Source organism: Gopherus evgoodei, chromosome 4 (assembly GCF_007399415.2).
Source record: "Gopherus evgoodei ecotype Sinaloan lineage chromosome 4, rGopEvg1_v1.p, whole genome shotgun sequence".
In the NCBI taxonomy this organism is placed as follows: Eukaryota; Metazoa; Chordata; order Testudines; family Testudinidae; genus Gopherus; species Gopherus evgoodei.
Window position 1 is genome coordinate 116509730 of NC_044325.1, and position 19173 is coordinate 116528902.

Below are 19173 nucleotides of genomic sequence, written 5' to 3' on the forward strand. Positions count from 1 at the left end.
GTTATGATGAAAAAATTTTCCTTAGTTTGTGTGTGAAAAGTAAAATTGACATTTACCGATAAAAATCTAATGCATCCACAATTACCCATAATTAGCTGTCAGTCTTGTTGCACGTCTGGGTGTTGTTTTTCATGCCTTTCCATTCCTGGAATACAGAAATCATTTTTTGTGTGTACGCCATGAAATATGGCAGCAGGATTCAGCCTAAGGGTATGGCTACACTTGCACGGCAGCACTTTGAAGTTTTGAGTGTGGTCGCAGCTCCAGCGCTGGGAGAGAGCTTTCCCAGCGCTGCACGTACTCCACATCCTCTACAGGTGTAGCCTGCAGTGCTGGGAGCTGCGCTCCCAGCGCTGCGGCACTGTTTACACTGAGGCTTTACAGCACTGTATCTTGCAGCGCTCAGGTGGGTAGTTTTTTCACACTCGAGCACGAAAGTTGCAGCGCTGTAAAGCACCAGTGTAGCCATGGCCTAAGTATTCTGTATGTGCTCTAAACAGCTGTTACTTTACAAATTTTATATGTAGAATAGTTGTAGCAGTGTCAGTCCCAGGATATTAGAGAGACAGGACCTGAAGAAGAGCCCTGAGTGTCTTGAAAGCTTGTCTATCTCACCAACAAAAGTTGGTCCAATAAAAGACATTACCTCACCCACCTTGTGTCTCTACTTTACAAGTGTGTCAGACTCAGAGGACTTGTAGGATCTTACTTTGTGAAGCCGCACATATATGCCATACAACACCCAACTTGGATTCCCTTAGTTAAGAAGCTGAGCTTTCATAAGGGTTTGTATATATCTTGTAACTTATGCATAAACAGAAGTTGATATAAATCATGAGCATCTATTAGCTTGTACCAAATTTTCCTTAAAAAAGCAAATTTTTATAGACAGCAGCAGAAGAGAGACAATCTGGTAGACTTTCCATAACTAAATATGCTATCAAATTTTATGCAAAATATAATTTTAAAAATTGGATACTTTCTAGCTGATGTGCTAGCTGGCTCTATCATGATATTATTGAAGTGGTAGCAATTAATTTATAGACTGAGGCCATGTCTACATCTACAATTTTGCAGCGCTGGTTGTTACAGCTGTATTAGTACAGCTGTATAGGGCCAGCGCTGCAGAGTGGCCACACTTACAGCAACCAGCGCTGCAAGTGGTGTTAGATGTGGCCACACTGCAGCGCTGTTGGGCGGCTTCAAGGGGGGTTCGGGGAACGCGAGAGCAAACCGGGAAGGAGACCAGCTTCGCCGCGGTTTGCTCTTGCAGTTCCCCGAACCACCCTGCAAACCGCAGGGAAGGAGACCTGCTTGCTCGGGGTTCGGGGAACGAGAGAGCAAAACCGGGAAAGGAGACCAGCTTCGCCGCGGTTTGCTCTAGCGTTCCCCCGAACCACCCTGCAAACCGCAGGGAAGGAGACCTGCTTGTTCGGGGAACGCGAGAGCAAACCGGGGAAGGAGACCAGCTTCGCCGCAGTTTGCTCTCACGTTCCCCGAACCACCCAGCAAACCTCAGGGAAGGAGACCTGCTTGCTCGGGGTTCGGGGAACGCGAGAGCAAGCTGGGGAAGGAGACCAGTTTGATTACCAGAGGCTTCCTCAGGTATGCTGGGATACCTGCTTATTCCACGGAGGTCAAGAAAAGCGCTGGTAAGTGTCTATACTTGATTACCAGCGCTGGATCACCAGCGCTGGATCCTCTACACCCGAGACAAAACGGGAGTACGGCCAGCGCTGCAAACAGGGAGTTGCAGCGCTGGTGGTGCCCTGCAGATGTGTACACCTCCTAAGTTGCAGCGCTGTAACTCCCTCACCAGCGCTACAACTTTCTGATGTAGACAAGCCCTGAGACAGGCAGAGAGTCTGAGGTTTTCTCTTCCTTTTATCTTTAGGTTTGTAAGTCAATCCCCTTTTACAGTTCTCATGCGCACTGAAGCAGCTTCATTTTTCCTCCTAGTTAATCACATGCTGTTAAATACTGTCTCAGCCTCAACAGTGTTCAAATGATAAGCCCAAGGCAGTTTTGAAGATAAATAGCAATAATCAGAAAGATATTTATTTCTAGTTTAGATTCTTTGAAAAGATTTCCAGAGGTGACCTTAGAAGTGAAGTTGTGTATGTCCTCTGTGGATGATCTTATTCTCAACGGGTGGGAAGGAGAACCTGGAAAAAAATTGAAAATAATATAGGGGGGGGGAAAACACAATTGTATTTTCTCCCCTTTTAGCTTTTATCAGGTTCTGTGAATACAGCAGTATATTAAGTTCACTTCTGTTTTATGTTCTAGAAGTGACAACAGTAACGGTAGCCAATGTGGGTGCCTCTGCAGACAATGTCTTCACCACATCAGTGGCAAATGCTGCATCTATATCCGGACATGTGCTGGTAAGTTAAGGGTTTTTTGTGTGTTTTGTTGTAATTCCTTTAGGATGTTGTGGGCCCTATGTTGATAATGCCCTATGTAATATCTCAGGATAAGTACAACTCTGATGTTCAGGCTGTGTTAAGATCAAAGGGGGACTCTTCATTGCAATATGCAGGAATTTAGCCACATAACCAGCAATAAAGTTAAGAGTTACACAGCTAGCTCACTCTGAATATGTCCTCCCATGTAGTTCTGGTGAACTGAAGCATATAGCCTTGGATTCACTGTTCTGAAGCCAGAATTTGGTTGACTTGAAAGCACACATCCCTATCTTAGCTACTTCCATGCTGATTAGAGTTGTAGGGATCCAGAGAGAAGAATCTGAGAGGCATAAAAATATCTGAGATTTTAATTATATTAATTAAAACTCTTTATTATTTTGTAGTCTGGCAGAACAGCTCTTCAAATTGGGGACAGCTTGAATACAGAAAAAGCCACTTTGATAGTGGTTCACACAGATGGCAGCATTGTAGAAACCACAGGGCTGAAGGGGCCCTCTGCACCTCTCACACCAGGTATAACACAATCCTGCTTTGTTTTTTAAACATCACTCAGATGAGTTAGCCTTATATTTCCTATTTCTGTATTGAGAACTAGAAACTGTCTCTTGTAACTCTTAGAAATCATGTTATAAGCATTGACTGTCACCTCTTGAAATTCTGTTGGTAGATCCAAAAGCCAAGTACTTCTTGAGAGTAGAGGAAGATTATTTTCTCCCCATTTCTTCTATATTTCTTTCACTCATTTTTTGAGTGTGCTTTCGCAAGCACACTCAAGAAAATCTCGCCTTTTCTTTATTTTTCTCATGTTCACTTGTCTCTGCATTCCACCCAGGAAAATGAATTTTTCATTGTAACTATTGATATTGGAAAAGGATGGCAACCTTGATAAGTTCCGTCTCCTAGTTCTGGACTCATTTATATTTTAAACTTTGCAAATGGTCATGATTCCACCAAGACCTTTTGTTGACATTTGAATGTCAAGATAGCACTGTTTCTTTGTTTCTAAAGATTATTTCTTAATTCAAGTGTGTGCACTGGCAGCTGCAGTCTTCTTTCTGTGCACAAGGTGGCACAACAACTCTTTAACATTAAAAGTCACATTTCCTAGAAACAGGATATGGAAAATACATAATATATCCATCCTCCCATAGCCATTGCAGTTTTAAATGACTCAAATAAGAACGGCCATACTGAGTCAGATCAATGGTCCATCTAGTCCAGTATCCTGTCTTCCAACAGTGGCGTTTCAGAGGGAGTGGAACAGAACAAGTAATCCTCAAGTGATCCATCCCCTGTCGCCCATTCTCAGCTTCTGACAAACAGAGGCTAGAGACACCATCCCTGCCCATCCTGGCTAATAGACATTGATGGACCTATCCTCCATGAACTTATCTAGTTTTTTTTTTAACCCTGTTGGTGTCTTGGCCTTCACAACATCCTCTGGAAAGAGTGCCACAGGTTGACTGTGTTGTGTGTGAAGTAATGGGAGTTTCATCATTTTCCCAGGAGACTATTTCACTGTCCATTTGAACTCATTGTTAAGATACATTTCCTAATGCACACATACAAAGTGGGAAATGACTGCCTAGGAAGTAGTACTTCAGAAAGGGATCTGGGGCTCACAGTGGATCATAAGCTAAATATGAGTCAACAGTGTAACGCTGTTCAAAAACAGCAAACAATATTCTAGGATGTATCAGAAGGAATGTTGTAAGCAAGACATGTGAAGAAATTCTTCCGCTCTACACTGTGTTGATTAGGCCTCAGCTGGAGTATTGTGTCCAGTTCTGGGTGCCACATTTCAGAAAAGAACAAACTGGAGAAAGTCCAGAGGAGAGCAACAGAATGATGAAAGGTCTGGAAAACATGACCTATGAGGGAAGACTGAAAAAATTGGGTTTGTTTAATCTGGAAAAGAGAAGAGTGATGGGAGATGTAACAGTTTTCAAACACACAAAAGGTTGTTACAAGGAGGAGGGTCAAAAATTGTTCTCATTAACCTCTGAAGATAAAACAAGAAGCAAAGGGCTTAAATTGCAGCAAGGGTGGTTTAGGTTGGACATCAGGAAAAACTTTCTAGCTGTCAGGGTGATTAAGCACTGGAACAAATTGCCTAGGGAGGCTATGGAATCTCCGGCACTGGAGATTTTTAAGAACAGATTAGACAAACACCTGCTAGGAATGGTCTAGTTGTTAAAATAGTCCTGTCTTGAGTGCAGGGGACTGGACTAGATAATCTGTTGCGGCCCCTTCCAGTCCTACACTTCTGTGATTCTACAATTTAGCCTCCTTTATTTTCTTTCTGTTTTATAACGTTATACCTAACCAGGGCTCCTAGAAGCACCTTAAACAATCTCATTGGTCTGAAAGACGCTGTTAACATACCCTAAATTAAATTACATCATTTAGTATGATTCTCTGCTCATTATGGACAGTCATGAGCTGGCTGAGTTAATTGCATTACAGTCTGGGTGTCACAGATATTAAAACTCCAAAGCTGTGTTTGGTGGGCATTTAGTATGTTTCATCTTTCTTTTCTTAACCCAAAGGTTCTCAGTCTCCTCCCACTCCCTTAACACCTGGTCAAGAAAAAAATGGCACAAAGTATAACTGGGACCCATCAGTGTATGACAGTGAACTCCCTGTGCGATGCCGGAATATCAGTGGAATCCTGTATAAAAACAGGCTTGGTTCAGGTAAAAAGGCCCTTCCTGCCTTCCACAAGAGAGGGATGGTGATTCGTACATCTTTGTTTGGTGTGTGCTTGTTTTAATTGTGCTGCTCTTACAAACCTGTTATGAAGGGAAGGGAGAATTTCCAAGCCAGTCTTCTTTTGGATATTGCTCTTCTTGGGTGCTTTGGCCTCTTGCTATCCCACTCTGTTCCTTTGGAGAGTAGGAAGCCTGACTCCCACAGAGATTCTTTGGTTGTGTCAGATGCTGAATCTTGACATAGCCACAAGCAGCATAGAGGCACTGGAGCTGTCTGCCTGCAGATTCAGGCATCCATGGCTGCTCTTTTGTTCACATATGGAAGCTTTTCTTCACAACCATAAAGGCTAGAAACTTAAAAATAAAAGTAAAGGAGAGCACTACTTCTGGAGAAGTTGATGGCATTTGCTTGGAAAGCTTTGTACGTGCCACAGAGGAGTGCATTCTTCCAGCTTGGATCTAGGTGCTAATGAGAGTAGGATATGGAGCAGCCTAAGCACACACAAACAAACAGGAGGTGGTAAGCACTGGTTAATACAACCAAGGTCTTAAATGAGTACAATTATTCTAATAGGGTGGGAACTACTAGACTAGTGTGCCAGATATTTACATGATATGGATTAACTGCTTCATCACCTGGTGGTTTCAGTGCTTACATCTTCAGAAAAGTGAAAAAGTTATTCTTCTCTTGTCTTGTTTCAGGAGGCCGGGGCCGATGTATTAAGCAAGGGGAGAACTGGTACAGCCCCACTGAGTTTGAAGCCATGGCAGGAAGAGCCAGCAGCAAAGATTGGAAAAGAAGCATCCGCTATGCAGGGAGGCCACTGCAGTGCCTTATTCATGTAAGATCAATCCTGTGCTTGTCTCTGCTTCAGGGGAAGGGATGGCAGTGTCTGTCTCTCCAACGTCCTGGCCAAATGCTTGTGTTCTGTCAAAGGGATGAGTCGTGGGGTGTAGGGGGGAGAACGCTAACCTAATCACAGAAGTATTAAAGAGAAATGATGTTACAACAGGGCACTTCATTAACAATGATTTGGTTTTGCTGAGACCCAAGGGGTAGAACCCCTAGCCAGGTTCCCAAGTTAAGTCAGTCCAAATGTTTGTTAAGCTCAAAAAGGGTTTATTCCAGTTTAAAAGCTACCATGGGTTAAGTTCCAGCAGTGAACTTCATATGGCAGAAATGGGGAAATGGTAGCCTTAAAGGCTCCCCACCTGTATTACCACCTTGTAATTCTATAATCGGACTTCATTTACTGTTGTTTGGCTGGGACAAGTGGTTCCCTTGCTTCTTACTAGGTTTTCTCCAGATATTTTACATCCCATAGTGTTACAAGGGAAGCCCATTCTTTATGGACATTCTTATTAAACAGACAATTGGGCAGAGGTCCTTTATACTATTCTAAACACATTCACCTGCCCTTTGTCTTTGCTTTTGGAGTTCTTCCCTTGCTATATTCCCCACCATTCCCTTTTTGTTTCTGAAGAGTTGTCCTTTTTACTGCTAGGCAGGGTCTTCAGGGACTGGACAGATTTCAGGAGAGCCTGAACCATTTGCTAGAGTAATGTTCATGCTTTGGGTGATTTGTGACTCTTTTAATGCTGTCCTGGTAACTTCCCAATTTCAGGATGGGATTTTAAATCCTCATGCTGCCTCATGCACGTGTGCCGCCTGCTGTGATGACATGACCTTGGTGAGTTGCAAGTTTACAGCCACTAATTTGAGAACTTTCAGTATTGGCTTCGTTTTCTAATGATAATCAGTAGGCTGTCACATGGCCATCAGAGTTTAAGTCATCAGCAACCTGAGACAGGAAGGGGTTGGGAGTGTTGTGGATGCAGTGTGCTTTGGTCATGACTAGAGTAAGGAAAGGGGTAATGAAATCCCTCTGTTTGAAGTTCAGAGCTGCTCCTTAGATAATGATGGTAAGATGCTGAGTCTGGGCCCTTTTAGCTGGAGCGGGCATTTTGTGTGAAATGAGTGAGTAACATAATGGGAGTGAGAAGGCAGAGATTTTGTTGGTACAAGTGGGTAGCTGGTTTGGGGATATGCTCTTTGCTGAGACTGATGATATCTTAGCCTTCAATTTTGATCATCTTTAGTGCTGATTATGGAGTGACACCACCAGCTGTATTGAAAGGTTTGAGCTCAATAATACCTTAAATATTGTGCATCTTAACTGTTCTCTTTGACCTGGCGAGAAGAAGCAAATATCTCTGCTGTAGTCTTAATTGGCACTTTGACAAAATGCAGCAGCAGGAGAGCCCAATGATTTGTTAGCTCTGTGTTCCTCAGGAAGAGCTGCTACATATAAAACAGTATGCTCCCAGCTGTGTCTGGAGAGTTAGAGCAAACATGATCAAGATGAAAAAGGACAAAGAGTCTTAATAAGAAAGCTCCTATAATAACTGCTCATTTCTCTTTCTCTCAGAGTGGCCCAGTACGACTGTTTGTCCCTTATAAAAGGCGAAAAAAAGAAAACGAATTGCCTACAACTCCAGTGAAAAAGGACTCTCCCAAAAACATCACCCTGCTTCCTGCTACAGCTGCTACCACTTGTAAGTTCCCTTCTGGAATAGACCTGCCAGTTCTTTATTAGAGGAGCATTGTCATGATCAATAAATCATATTTTGTCTTTTTTGCTTGATTTCCATATTAATGACATCCTAGAGAATCCAATCAGAAAGGCTTTAATAAATTTGATTGTTAGTTTAATTTTGGTATGTCATTTTGATTGGACAGTGAAACTAGACTGGTCTGATTAGTCAGTTTCATTTCTTAGTTCTTGTGCATGAGTACAGTGTTGCAATAGTTGAGTTGCAAACACAGTAGAAAAATGTTCAGTCTGTTTGTAGGAAAATATTTTTTTAAGAATCTTGAAAACCTTTTGTGTTTGATAAAACTTGGGTTGTATTTTTTTCTTGCTGCACGGGAAACCTGGATTTCCATTCCGTCCTTGTCTTTTGGTCCAGTGGGCTATCAAAAGCTTTGGAGCCCTGGCCTCATTCTGTAGAGGTTAGAGGTAGATTTTCCAGAACTAGGTGCCTAACACCTGTTGATTTTGACTTTCAGTGGGAGTTAAGCAATAGTACTTTGAAAATTTACCCTTTTGTGCTCTTCAGGAGACTCAGGTTCCATTCCTTATGCTGGTCTTTTGCTTTCCAAGAGCAGGCAGGGTCTGTATTATTAGCTTCACACTGTTTCTTGAAACATACTAAAATATTATCAGCTGCTGGAATGGTCTCTGATCTGGAAGTTTTTAGTGAGAACTGCTGCATGGGCCATCTTCACCTTCAAACAGGTTTCTCAGAATATATTAAATTTAAGTTCTATCTAGATACCATGTAATCTTTCTGTATTTTGTTTCTCAGTGTTTTTTATTACCAAGATACTTGTGTGAAAACAAAGGTTCACTTTTATAAACGGTCTGCTTCCATTTCCTGATACCTTCAATGATGTCATAGTTCAGTATATGTGACTTTCTGGTATTGAAGTCTCAGTATTTGGATTGCAATATTACTGAATGAGTTGAGCAGGAAGAGACATTCCCGTATTGTCTGAAAGAAAATTTTTATTAGCCAAGAAAAATAGCTAACTGTCAACAATACTGAGGAAAAAAATATAGACCATAGCAGTATATGGCAATGAAGTGGAAGTTTGATTGAAATGTAAAGCAGTTCCATTTTAAGGAAAGAGGTCCAGCATGTGAGTTGACTTGGTCTGTTGCAGAATCCTGCAGACTTCAGTCTCATGATTAAAGCCTTGTGCTCAGGGGGTTCAGAAACTGGTTTTTGTTGAACAGTTTTTTGTTTTAAAAACACAATTGAACACAGTTCCTGGCTCTCTGACATGCTCAAATGAGCTTCTGAAATTAAGATGAACCTATGTGAATGTTGCTAGTTGTAACCACCATCTTGTAACCGGTCCTTGCAAGAATGAGTATCTGCAGCCATTTCTCAAACTTGTGTGTGTGTTTTTGTGAAAAGATCTATCTGAACATAACAATAGGCACAGGAGTGAGTCCAAGATGGCATGTGGGTTCCGTTCCTTGGGCTTGATTAGGGGAGTTTAAAAAGATAGGTTTGTTTTAAGATCTTTCTAAACACCTTAGTCCACTGTGTTTGGAATTTTGGTATTGGAAGGATTTTGTGGCTTTAGCATTGCATATTGTTCGTTGTTCCTTTTAAGGGAAATACGGTAATATTAGTCCAAAGAACCAAACTATAGTGGAAGTATATTGAGGTGAGTCTAGTTTCTCAGACCAGTAATAGCTGCTCTCACTAAAGTTTCCATGAATTAGAGATCTGCCTTACTGGATTTCCTAGCCCTGTTGCTTTATTTTCAGTTGGCTTCTGTGTTGCGGCATCACTTGTGTAGTGATTTGAAATGATTGTAATGCAGTAGGAATAAAACTGTGCAGGACTGATCTGGGCATCACACTTCAGAGATTAAAATGAGCCATAACTCTGGGAAGCTGATGTGTGCACAATGAATTCAGAAGCCAAAATGAGATTTTTGTTTCCATTTACCATTCTATGCGATGGAGGTGTTATCCAAATATTGATAACACAGGTCAGTTACTGATCTGTGAATTCTGTGACTTAGGATGATTCAGAACAGGGAGATCAACAGCTAAACAACCAAGGCTTCAGAGTTGAGCACTAATTATGAAAGTGCTTCTGCTATTTCCAGTCACCGTGACTCCTTCAGGACAGATCACTACTTCTGGTGCTCTGACCTTCGACCGTGCATCAACTGTGGAGGCCACAGCTATCATCTCAGAAAGTCCATCCCAGGGTGATGTATTTGCTGGCGCCACTGGTAAGTCCTCAAAACACACATGCAGTTTGCAGTAGTGACGTGTGTGGGGTTCTGAACTCCCATTGCCAAAAGAGGAAGGGCTTTGAAAGCAGCTGTGAGACTTTTCTTCAAGGGCTTAACCAAAGGGTATAGGTCATTAATTCTCTTTTCCTCAAAATGACAACGTCAGTTTGAAATCTTGTCAATTTCATAAAATAAGTTAAAAATACTGCATCCTCCTTGGTAATTTTTGTGTTTTGTACAGACACATCTTCCACTTTTTTGTTTTCTTCTTCCCCTTTTACTCTGAAAAAACAACCCCTCAAAAGGGAAAACTGTGTGTGCAATGAAACCAACTGGATGAAAAATGCTGTCTCATCTCCAGAGTAAACTGAAAAAATAGAAATATTTTCCCCCTACTCTTTCAATGATGATTTAAGTATTACTTGAAGGCCTGCACAGTGGAAGGTAAAACAGTGTAATGAATTAATAGCTCATCTGGCAATTCAAATAGTTCTGAAGAAGGAACAAATACCAATGTTAAAAACATACCCAACAATAGCATAGTGTCTCTTGCTTTACAATTTGGATTAAATAAAGTCCAAGTTATGTGTATCCTGCATTTTTTTTTAAAGTCTTCTTTGTACGTGTTCATTGTAAAACCTAAGGTGTTTTTTGCCACCTTCTGCAGCATGGGGTGTGGCTCACTTGCAGTATTCTCTGGGTATATCTCAATCATTTCCCTGCAATTTCAGGGGCCTTGGGCACTGGTACAGCTTGGTCCCGCCTATACTCTGTGTGTGTGTCACGTAATAGTCTAGTATCCTGTAATACAGTAGTTTTAGTCTCATTTCAGTTGCTCGGTTTAGTGTGTGGGTGCTGTACAGTGTAGGTGGCCTGTAATATACAGGTCAGGCTAGATGATCTGGAGGTCCCTTCTGGTCTTAAACTCTGTGCCTCTAGCCCAGTGGCTCTCAACCGTTCCAAACTACTGTACTCCTGTCAGGAGTCTGATTTGTCTTGCATACCCCCAAGTTTCACCTCACTTAAAAAGTTCTTGCTTACAAAATCAGACATAAAAATACAAAAGTGTTAGCATTTTACTGAAAAACTGCTGACTTCCTCATTTTACCATAGAATTCTAAAGTAAATCAATTGGAATATAAATATTGTACTTACATTTCAGTGTATAGTATGTATAGCAATATAAACAAGTCATTGTCTGTATGAAATTTTAGTTTGTACTGACTTCGCTAGTGCTTTTTCTGTAGCCTGTTGTAAAACTAGGCAAATATCTAGATGAGTTGATGTACCCCCTGGAAGACTTCTGCGTGCCCCAAGAGGTACATGTACCCCTGGTTGAGAACCACTGCTCTAACCTATGCACACTATCACTACTACATACAAAAGATATACAGTCTGAAGGCAACTTCAGTGGAACTAAAGTTTTTTATTTGTATTAACCTTGCAATGTGTAGAATAGTGACACTGAAATGTAGTTACCATATTATGGGCAAAACTTCTGAAAGGGCCTCAGCCATGCTCAGAATATCTCCTGAAGTCCTGTGTGTCCACTTTTTGTGCAAACAGTTTTTTGCATGGCCAAGTTTTGGTGGGTGCAAAACTGGTGTGGGACATTTACTTTAAGATATAACGGTATGGTGATAGAACATGGTGAGATAATGTTTGAGGGGCAGTGTGGTATGGTGGAGAGGGCACTGGAATGGGACGCACAAGACCCATGTCACTCCTGCTGGCCTGCTGTGTGACCTTGGGCAAGTCATTTTACTGCTCTGTGCCTCAGTTCCCCCACCTGTAAAATGGGGCTACTGTTACTAACCTCCTTTTGTAGAGTGCTGTGAGGTCTAATGATAAGTGCTATATGAGAGTGTATTATATCAGTGTATTATTTAAAGCATATTGAAAATGAGAAATATGGTTGCATATTGTTGCTGTTATAAGAGTTATTTATTCCTAAGTGATTATTAGCTACTAGACTTTAACTTGAGTTATGTACAGTGTATTGTACAACAGTTCTTTTCATATAACAGCCTTCATATGAAGCCCCACCAGACATTTTTCTCCAGAGAGAGGTTGGCTAGTGAACTGTTACGCAATGCGGTGGCTTTCAGATAGTTGGAGAAGAAACACTGTGCACAGAGGGAGTAGAACATAAGATAATTCAATCTGCCAGGAGAGATGTGAGTTTTGAGCTAGATTATGTATTTGGGCTTTATTAACTTTCTCTCCTGTAGTTTAATACAGGCTTTTGCATTCTTTGCAACATTGAGGTGCACAACATAAAAAGAGAAGAGAATGAGGAGAATAGAGTATTCTGAATCACTCTAGTACAGTGGTTCTCAACCCGCTGCTTGTGTCCCAATGAGCACACAGCTGTGGCCCGTGTGAAGTCAGGGTCATATGGCCCACATAACACATGGAAAGCTGCATATGCGGCCCACAGTGGTAAATAGGTTGAGAACCACTGCTCTAGTATACTGCAAACCTATTTAAGGTGTGGTGTGAGAGATTTCAGAACCTTGCAGTTCAGCACCATGCTTGCTTACCATGGCATAGTGTCTAGAAGACAAAATGGGCAGCCAGGAGACCTGGGTTCTAGTGTCAGCCCCACCTTAGAATTACTGTGTGACCTTGGGCAAGTCCTGAACATCTGTACCGTGCCATCTTTCAGAATCATAAAACCTTTATCAAGCATTTTGGAATCTTTGGATGATTTTGACAATGTAGAAGTAAGTTTGGAGGGGAAAGATGATAGTCTTTGTAGAAACCTTACAAAGTGACAGTGGAGACTCACGTGGATGGACTGTTTGTCTGGCAACAATGTGAAATCATCATAGGCAGCAAGTTATATGGGCCCGTGGTGCCCGGGCTCCACCAATGTTTCGGCTTAAATTTTCATAGGACTGACTGGGGCAACCACCCTGGGCCCCGCGCTTTGGGGAGCCCTGTGCTTCAGGGGGACACAGGGTCCCGAGCGGCCTGGGGGATTAGTGGGGTCCTTGCATCTGCAGCAGCAAGTGACCCAACCTACCCTGCGCCGCTCCGCCTTGCCTCTTCCCGCTTCTGCTTCGCCCTCTCCCTGCCACCATTCCACCTCTTTCCCCTAAGCCCTCGCCCCGCCTCTTTCCTGCTTCCACTCCCTCCTCCAAGCGATGCCAGGAGCCGGCAGAGTGGGTTGGGGCCGGGTCGCTCATTGCTGCCCTGGACCCCTCATCTCCCCAGAGCGCGGGTCCCCACAAAGTGGACAGGATGGCTCTGCTTGGACCTGTTCTGAGCACCACCAAAATCATACAAATCTGGTGCCCATGCAAATCACATCACTGTTTCCGGAAGCATTCATAATGCGTATAGTTACCACAGATTTTGGAAACCCACATCAATCTAAATACAAAAAATGTCAAAGCAATGTATAACAAGTACTTTATGGGTTTATAATACCGTTTCTTCTTCCAATAGTTCAAGATACTACTGTCCAACAGCCGTGCCGTGTCAGTCATCCAGAACCTCACTATCCAAGTTATCAGGACAATTGTCAGATTTCACCTTTTCCAGAAGCTGCACTGCCAACTTCCCATCCCAAAATAGGTAAGTTTAGTCTCTCTAAAATAAAACACTGTTTGCAGCACCTGGGCTTACCCCATAACCTCAACTTTTTCTTTAGCTAATGATCGTACAAAGAAGTAAATTTACTCCTCTGTTCCTTAGCTGGACTGAGGTTAAAAATGAGAGAGGGCAGAAATCTGTTCTTTGTAGAAGGTTTTCCACTTCTCCCTTGAAACCTTAAGAACCATTTTTTTTATTTTTTTTTTAATCACACAGGCTTACATTAAAATCCCACTTCCTAAATCTGATAGAGGTTTCCTTTAGCACCTTTTCACGGAGCTGTGTTTCGATGTTGTCAGCCAGGAGCTTTGCTGATTTTGACTAATAAAGTCCTGTATTTGAGGTACCCTTTCTCACTCTCCAAATACAAATTCACATGCAGCTGACTCTAAAATTCCCATTCCTTTCTGTGGATCAGCAGGTTTTCAGTCACCTTCCTGGGAGGTTTTTCTTTTTTTTTTCCCCAGGTATAATCTTATGATTCCATGCCCCCAAATCAATTCTCCGTCCCTTGAGACTATGAGATGTACCATCCCAGAATGATATTTGTGGTTTAGCAGGTTTCGCTGCAGATCAGGGATCTAGTCTGCTGAGAACATGATTTGCCTTCTGCAGCTTTGTCATGTTGAGAAGATGAGAATAAAGGTGCAAGATGTAAATCAGGCATTTAGTGACTTAACAAAGTTGAGGATAAGTTGGTTTGCTTTTTTGTTGTCTATTTTGCTGTATATTTTTTTCTGTAGGTTTAATACATTTATCTCAGAAAGTTTAAATGATAACTGCATTAGTTGGAATGTGCAGTCTTGCCAAAGTTGTGTGTATGTACTTCCTGGTTTGGAAAGAGATGTAACCTTCGTTGGTATCTTACTGTGTATTGTGGGAGTTTTGGGGAGAACAGGTGGACTTCTGCAGCAAATGCTACAAAGCTCTTTCCACATGACAACTGTGTTGTGTTAGATTGTCTGTCTCCCCGGTCGAAGTTCAAAAATAGTTTTGTAAAAACTGATTGTGCAGCTCTTTTTATAAATTGTTTTGGTTTCCTTAACTGGGCTTGAAAGTTGTAGTGTGGACAGAACATTAGAATCACACTATAAAAAGAAAGCATAGTAGATTTTCCCTCAAAAAAAGCACATACCTAAACTTGAGTTTTGCAGGCATAACAGGTGCATGCCCCTACTCTGCCTCTTATGAAAATCTAAAAACCTTTTAATGTCAGAGACAGACAATAATGGGGGAGATAATATCTTTTATTGGACCAACTTCTACTGGTGAGAGAGAGAAGCGTTCGAGCTTACATAAATACCTAAAGAAGAGCTCTGTGTAAACTCGAAAGCTTGTACCTCACTCACCTTGTCTCTAATATCCTGGTACTGACAGGGCTATAACAATATTGCGCCCTTTAATGTCCTCTTTGTTGAAAGAGGCATCCCAAAAAATCCTACATAACCGATAAACAGGTGTTTTTGAAAGTGATAGATTGGGACACTGCTTTCAGTTCCATTGATGGTCACTGAACTGGGATTGCTTTCCATTGGGAGAAAGGAAAACAACAGTATTATTGCCTTAAGAATAGGCCTTGACCCTCCTAAATATAGAATAGTTCATGTTTATTGCTCAGTGAAACTATGCTGTGCCTTCTAAGACGAAAAACACTGGCCCAGATCATTCCCTCTTGCATTGAGTATGACCCTTTTAGGATCCCCCCCTCCTGGCTCCCTGGAGTTGTGGGAGTCATGCTGCTAGGTTTCTTTTAGCTGCAGTTACCACACCAAAAACTTCATACAGACTCGGGGATGTGTTATTTTTTTCACTTGATTTCTCCAAGTCTGGGCAATGGACAAAGTGCATCTGCTGTCCTCTCCCATTCCTCTGGTCAGTCTGTCTTCATCCCCTTTCCCAGCATCAGTCACAGAATGCACAGCGAGGCCTTTGCAGACTATAGAATTGTAGGTGAGACATGTTGGAGACAGTAGAGCGGAGGTAGCTGACCCTCTCCTTCCACGTGGAAGAAAAGCGGTGCTTGTATGAAGGATTCCTTCTAAAGGAATGGGGAGTATTTCCTTGTTTGCCTCACAAGCTATCTTTTACACCAAAACAGCCGTTGTAAAACAGGGATTTGATTCAGTAAAACTTGACACATAGTCAACCTGTCAAGAAAAGCTCAACCTGTCAAAAGCAAACTGGGAGTTACACAGCTTGGTAACTGTGTGATGCACTTCGCTCCTTTTAACCACTCCCTCAGGAATGACAACTGACAGGTTTTATGGTATAACTGAAGACTGGGGAACGTGTTTACTGGATTTGAAAGAGGAGGAGCTATTTCCAAAACATTGCAACTATGCAGATTGGGAGCAGCATAAGTTTTCTAGGTATAAAGTCTGAATTCTTGGCTGATAACCTTTTATTTTCCCAAAATGTGTATTCTCTAGTGTACCAGGGTCCTTCCATACAGCACTAATGACCCAATGCCAGCGTAGCAATGATATTTTAGTGTATGTAGGATAAGATCTGAATATGACTGACTTGTGCCATTTATATATTTGTCTTCTGAAGTCAATGTAATTATAGTATTTTGTACAGAAAAAAGATTTATTTTCTACTTATTAGTTCCAAAAATTAGCATAGATCTTTTGAACGGCAATGTTTTGTCTTACTAGTTCCAATAATCAGTACAGAAGTTCTGGTAAAATAGATAGCACAAGAATCCATACTTTGGTTATCTATCAAGAAACTTGACCTGTCTTTATTTAAACAGAATTACACTATTAGCAAAACAACTTTCCATCTGTACTGCTTAAAAGTATCTCTCTGAAAAAACGGCAAAAAAATTTATGTGATCTGAACATATCCCTCCTTCACAATGCTTATACCTCTTGAATTCCCGTTCTCGTTGCTGGGAGAGAACTTGGTTTGAAAATAATTAAATTATTATACTGACAAGTAAGGTGGCATCTTACAGATGCTGTGTCCCCTACACTTCGGTGTAAGTTTTTCTAATATAGTAATTTAGGGTGGCTTATCATTTATAGGTATTGTGGAAAAGCTGTGTACGTGGTGGGATTTCAAGAGCTTAGTCACCAAATGTTGGCAAAATGCTTTATGCTCACAGAGCTTGTGCCTGTTGAAATTAAGAGGAGATATGCTGCTGTTATTTATATGTATTGCAGTAGCACCTAGAGGCCCCAGCTGAGACCAGGCTTCAGTAGGAGCGGGAGTGGGCCCATAGTGTTCCATAGAGCCATTCTGCATAAGAATTGGTAAGGAGTATATTGATCACTGGAACGCAAATTTCCATTGGAATAAGTGGTTGATATCTTTCACTGAAAGGTGAATTTAAATTTATTGTTTAAAAGTCTGGCCCCTGTCTCAAACTTCAGCCATTTTTCCTGTGACTGGGAAACATGTAATAGCATTTTGCACTTTTCTATTGTGCCTTTCCTCTGAGTATCTTAAAGCATTTTACATACAAATAACCCTTACAACACCCTATAAGCTCGGAAAGTGTCATCATTCTGTAGATGTGGAAAACTGTGGTTAAATGACTTGTCCAGTCACTTAACAAATTAGTGGCAGAACCAGGACTAAGAACCCAGAATGCCTGACTCTCACAACTGTGCCCTTCATCCTCCTCCTAACTGGTCTATAGCCTATGGTAGGGTTGGATAGGTGCAATTTAAAACCAAAATGAATAAGCAATTGAAAAATCACATCTAAGCATGCTCAGTGGGTTTCTGAATGCTTTATATAATTATTTGCTGCAAACTTAATGTTGTATTAATGTAACTTTTACATTCGGGTGTAAGGAGTGGTCTCTAATACTGATCTCTTCCACTTAATCTTACACGTCACTTGTAACAGACAGAAGTTCATGGTGTCCCTTTTTAAAACAGCGGTCCCCAAATTGTTGGATGTCTCCTCCCTCCTCCCCTCCACGGGTGGGGGGGCACAGCAGGGCCTGGGCCAGCCCCATGGGGAACGGAGAGGGAGCACCACCAACCCTGCTCCGCCCCCAGCCTTGGCTGCAGCTGCTGGCCTCCACCACAGCCTGGCCGCGGCTTTGACCCCAGCCTCGGCCCCTGTTCAGGTCTCCATTCCCAGCTCCAGCTACAGCCACTTTACCCCTATCCATGTCCAGTTCCTCCCCACCTCCCTGGCAGTCGTGGAGTGCAGACGGGAGTAAGGGGAGCACTACCCTGAAAAGTTTGGGGGACACTGCTTTAAAATGAAGCTGGACAACAAGCATACAGTAGGCAAGTACTCTGCTCTGGCTGGTTGCTGGATTAGATGTCCTAATGGGCCTTTTGCTTCTCTAATTTCTGAGTCTATGAAGCCATTCAGGAAGGAGTCAAATGGACGTGTATTCATGTGGCATCTAATGAAATGCTGAGGTTATTGACACTGGAGAGCTGAAGGTGAACAGTTTTTAAGCCCTTTTATTAATTCTTTTATCTTCCAAGAAATGGATATGTAAATACAGAAATGAGCCAGCCAGCTTGTATACCAGAAGGAAAAATTAATTTCCTCTTCCCTTTTTAACCCACATCAGGTCTTTCTGTTTTTTAGTGCTTTTATCAGATAAACTGAAGTCCGCGTTACAAAGCAAAGATTTGATAAAATAATTACTAGGCCGCTCATATTATTCAGTATTTGCTTTCTGTTTTGATAGAAGTCGGGCTTTGGCACAGTGTCATGGCACAGATATTTCAGGATAGGAAGCATGTTTGCAATGCCTGTATTCACTTTTTTTGGAGTTGTGGCCTGTAATACAAGATGTTAATAACAATATTTTTAAAGTGAAGCTAGGCCTCTGCTGATCAGTTTGTAGGCATGTGAGAGTTTTTGTTAACTGCAAAATGATTCTGTTAGATGGCTAACTTGTGTGCATTGGGATAACTTTTTAATATATCTTTCCAGACAGATTTTGATTCGCTTTAATTCCAAAGTAGCATATAACATTTTACAGCTAAACTTAGCGCTGCTGGGTGGAGCAATGTGATAAATTTCTGCTCTGTCAAAATTTAAATCTTTGCTTCTCTTTCAGGGCTTGAGTCTATTGATTAAATATTGGTCTTTTCAGAAAGGAAGTGAATGAAGTTTGTAAACATTGACTGGCATTTACTGAGTCGTATGCTAACACTGAGAGAGCACAAATACTTCCTATTAGATAGTGTTATCAAATGTCAAACTGTAGTCCTTGTTGTGTGGAAAATCCAGCATTGGAAGACGTTGTTAGCAAACAATCTCTTATGAAAGAGGGCAGGTCTCCTTTCTGTCTGTAAATACAAATAGTACTGAGATTATAGTGTGCAAACATCTGTTTAATTTACTGTCTTAATAAGGACTTTAGGGCAAAATGTCAGTTATCTGCTTCATGTTCCTACACTTGCAGTGCTACTTGTCAGTAAAGGTCACTTGTCCAACATACCATATCATACAGTTGGCTACTTCTGATTTTCAGGAAGTACTAACCTCATCTAAATTCATGGAAGATTTGTCTTGCTCTTGTTGTTTGTATATCAAGTGATAAATTATGACCTGAAAATTGCTAACATGCTATTGCATTTATTTCAGTCCCTGACTTACTGAATATTCAGTATTCAATGCAGTGAAA

The 19173-nt window shown here is 41.6% G+C and overlaps 1 protein-coding gene across 4 annotated transcripts in view; it reads left to right on the plus strand.

The window, feature by feature from the left end:
* DEAF1 (DEAF1 transcription factor) overlaps positions 1-19173 on the plus strand; it is a 50871-nt gene that overhangs the window by 2338 nt on the left and 29360 nt on the right. For 3 of the 4 annotated variants that reach the window (XR_004000123.1, XM_030560681.1, XM_030560682.1), the window contains exons 2-9: positions 2290-2387; positions 2813-2942; positions 4979-5125; positions 5843-5982; positions 6766-6831; positions 7570-7696; positions 9831-9959; positions 13416-13544. Coding sequence is in view for 3 of the 4 variants with exons in the window: in XM_030560681.1 (XP_030416541.1) it covers positions 2290-2387; positions 2813-2942; positions 4979-5125; positions 5843-5982; positions 6766-6831; positions 7570-7696; positions 9831-9959; positions 13416-13544 (966 nt within the window). In the remaining variant the exon portion in view is untranslated. The remainder of the gene's footprint in view (positions 1-2289; positions 2388-2812; positions 2943-4978; positions 5126-5842; positions 5983-6765; positions 6832-7569; positions 7697-9830; positions 9960-13415; positions 13545-19173) is intronic. The other variant, XM_030560684.1, reaches the window with a different exon arrangement.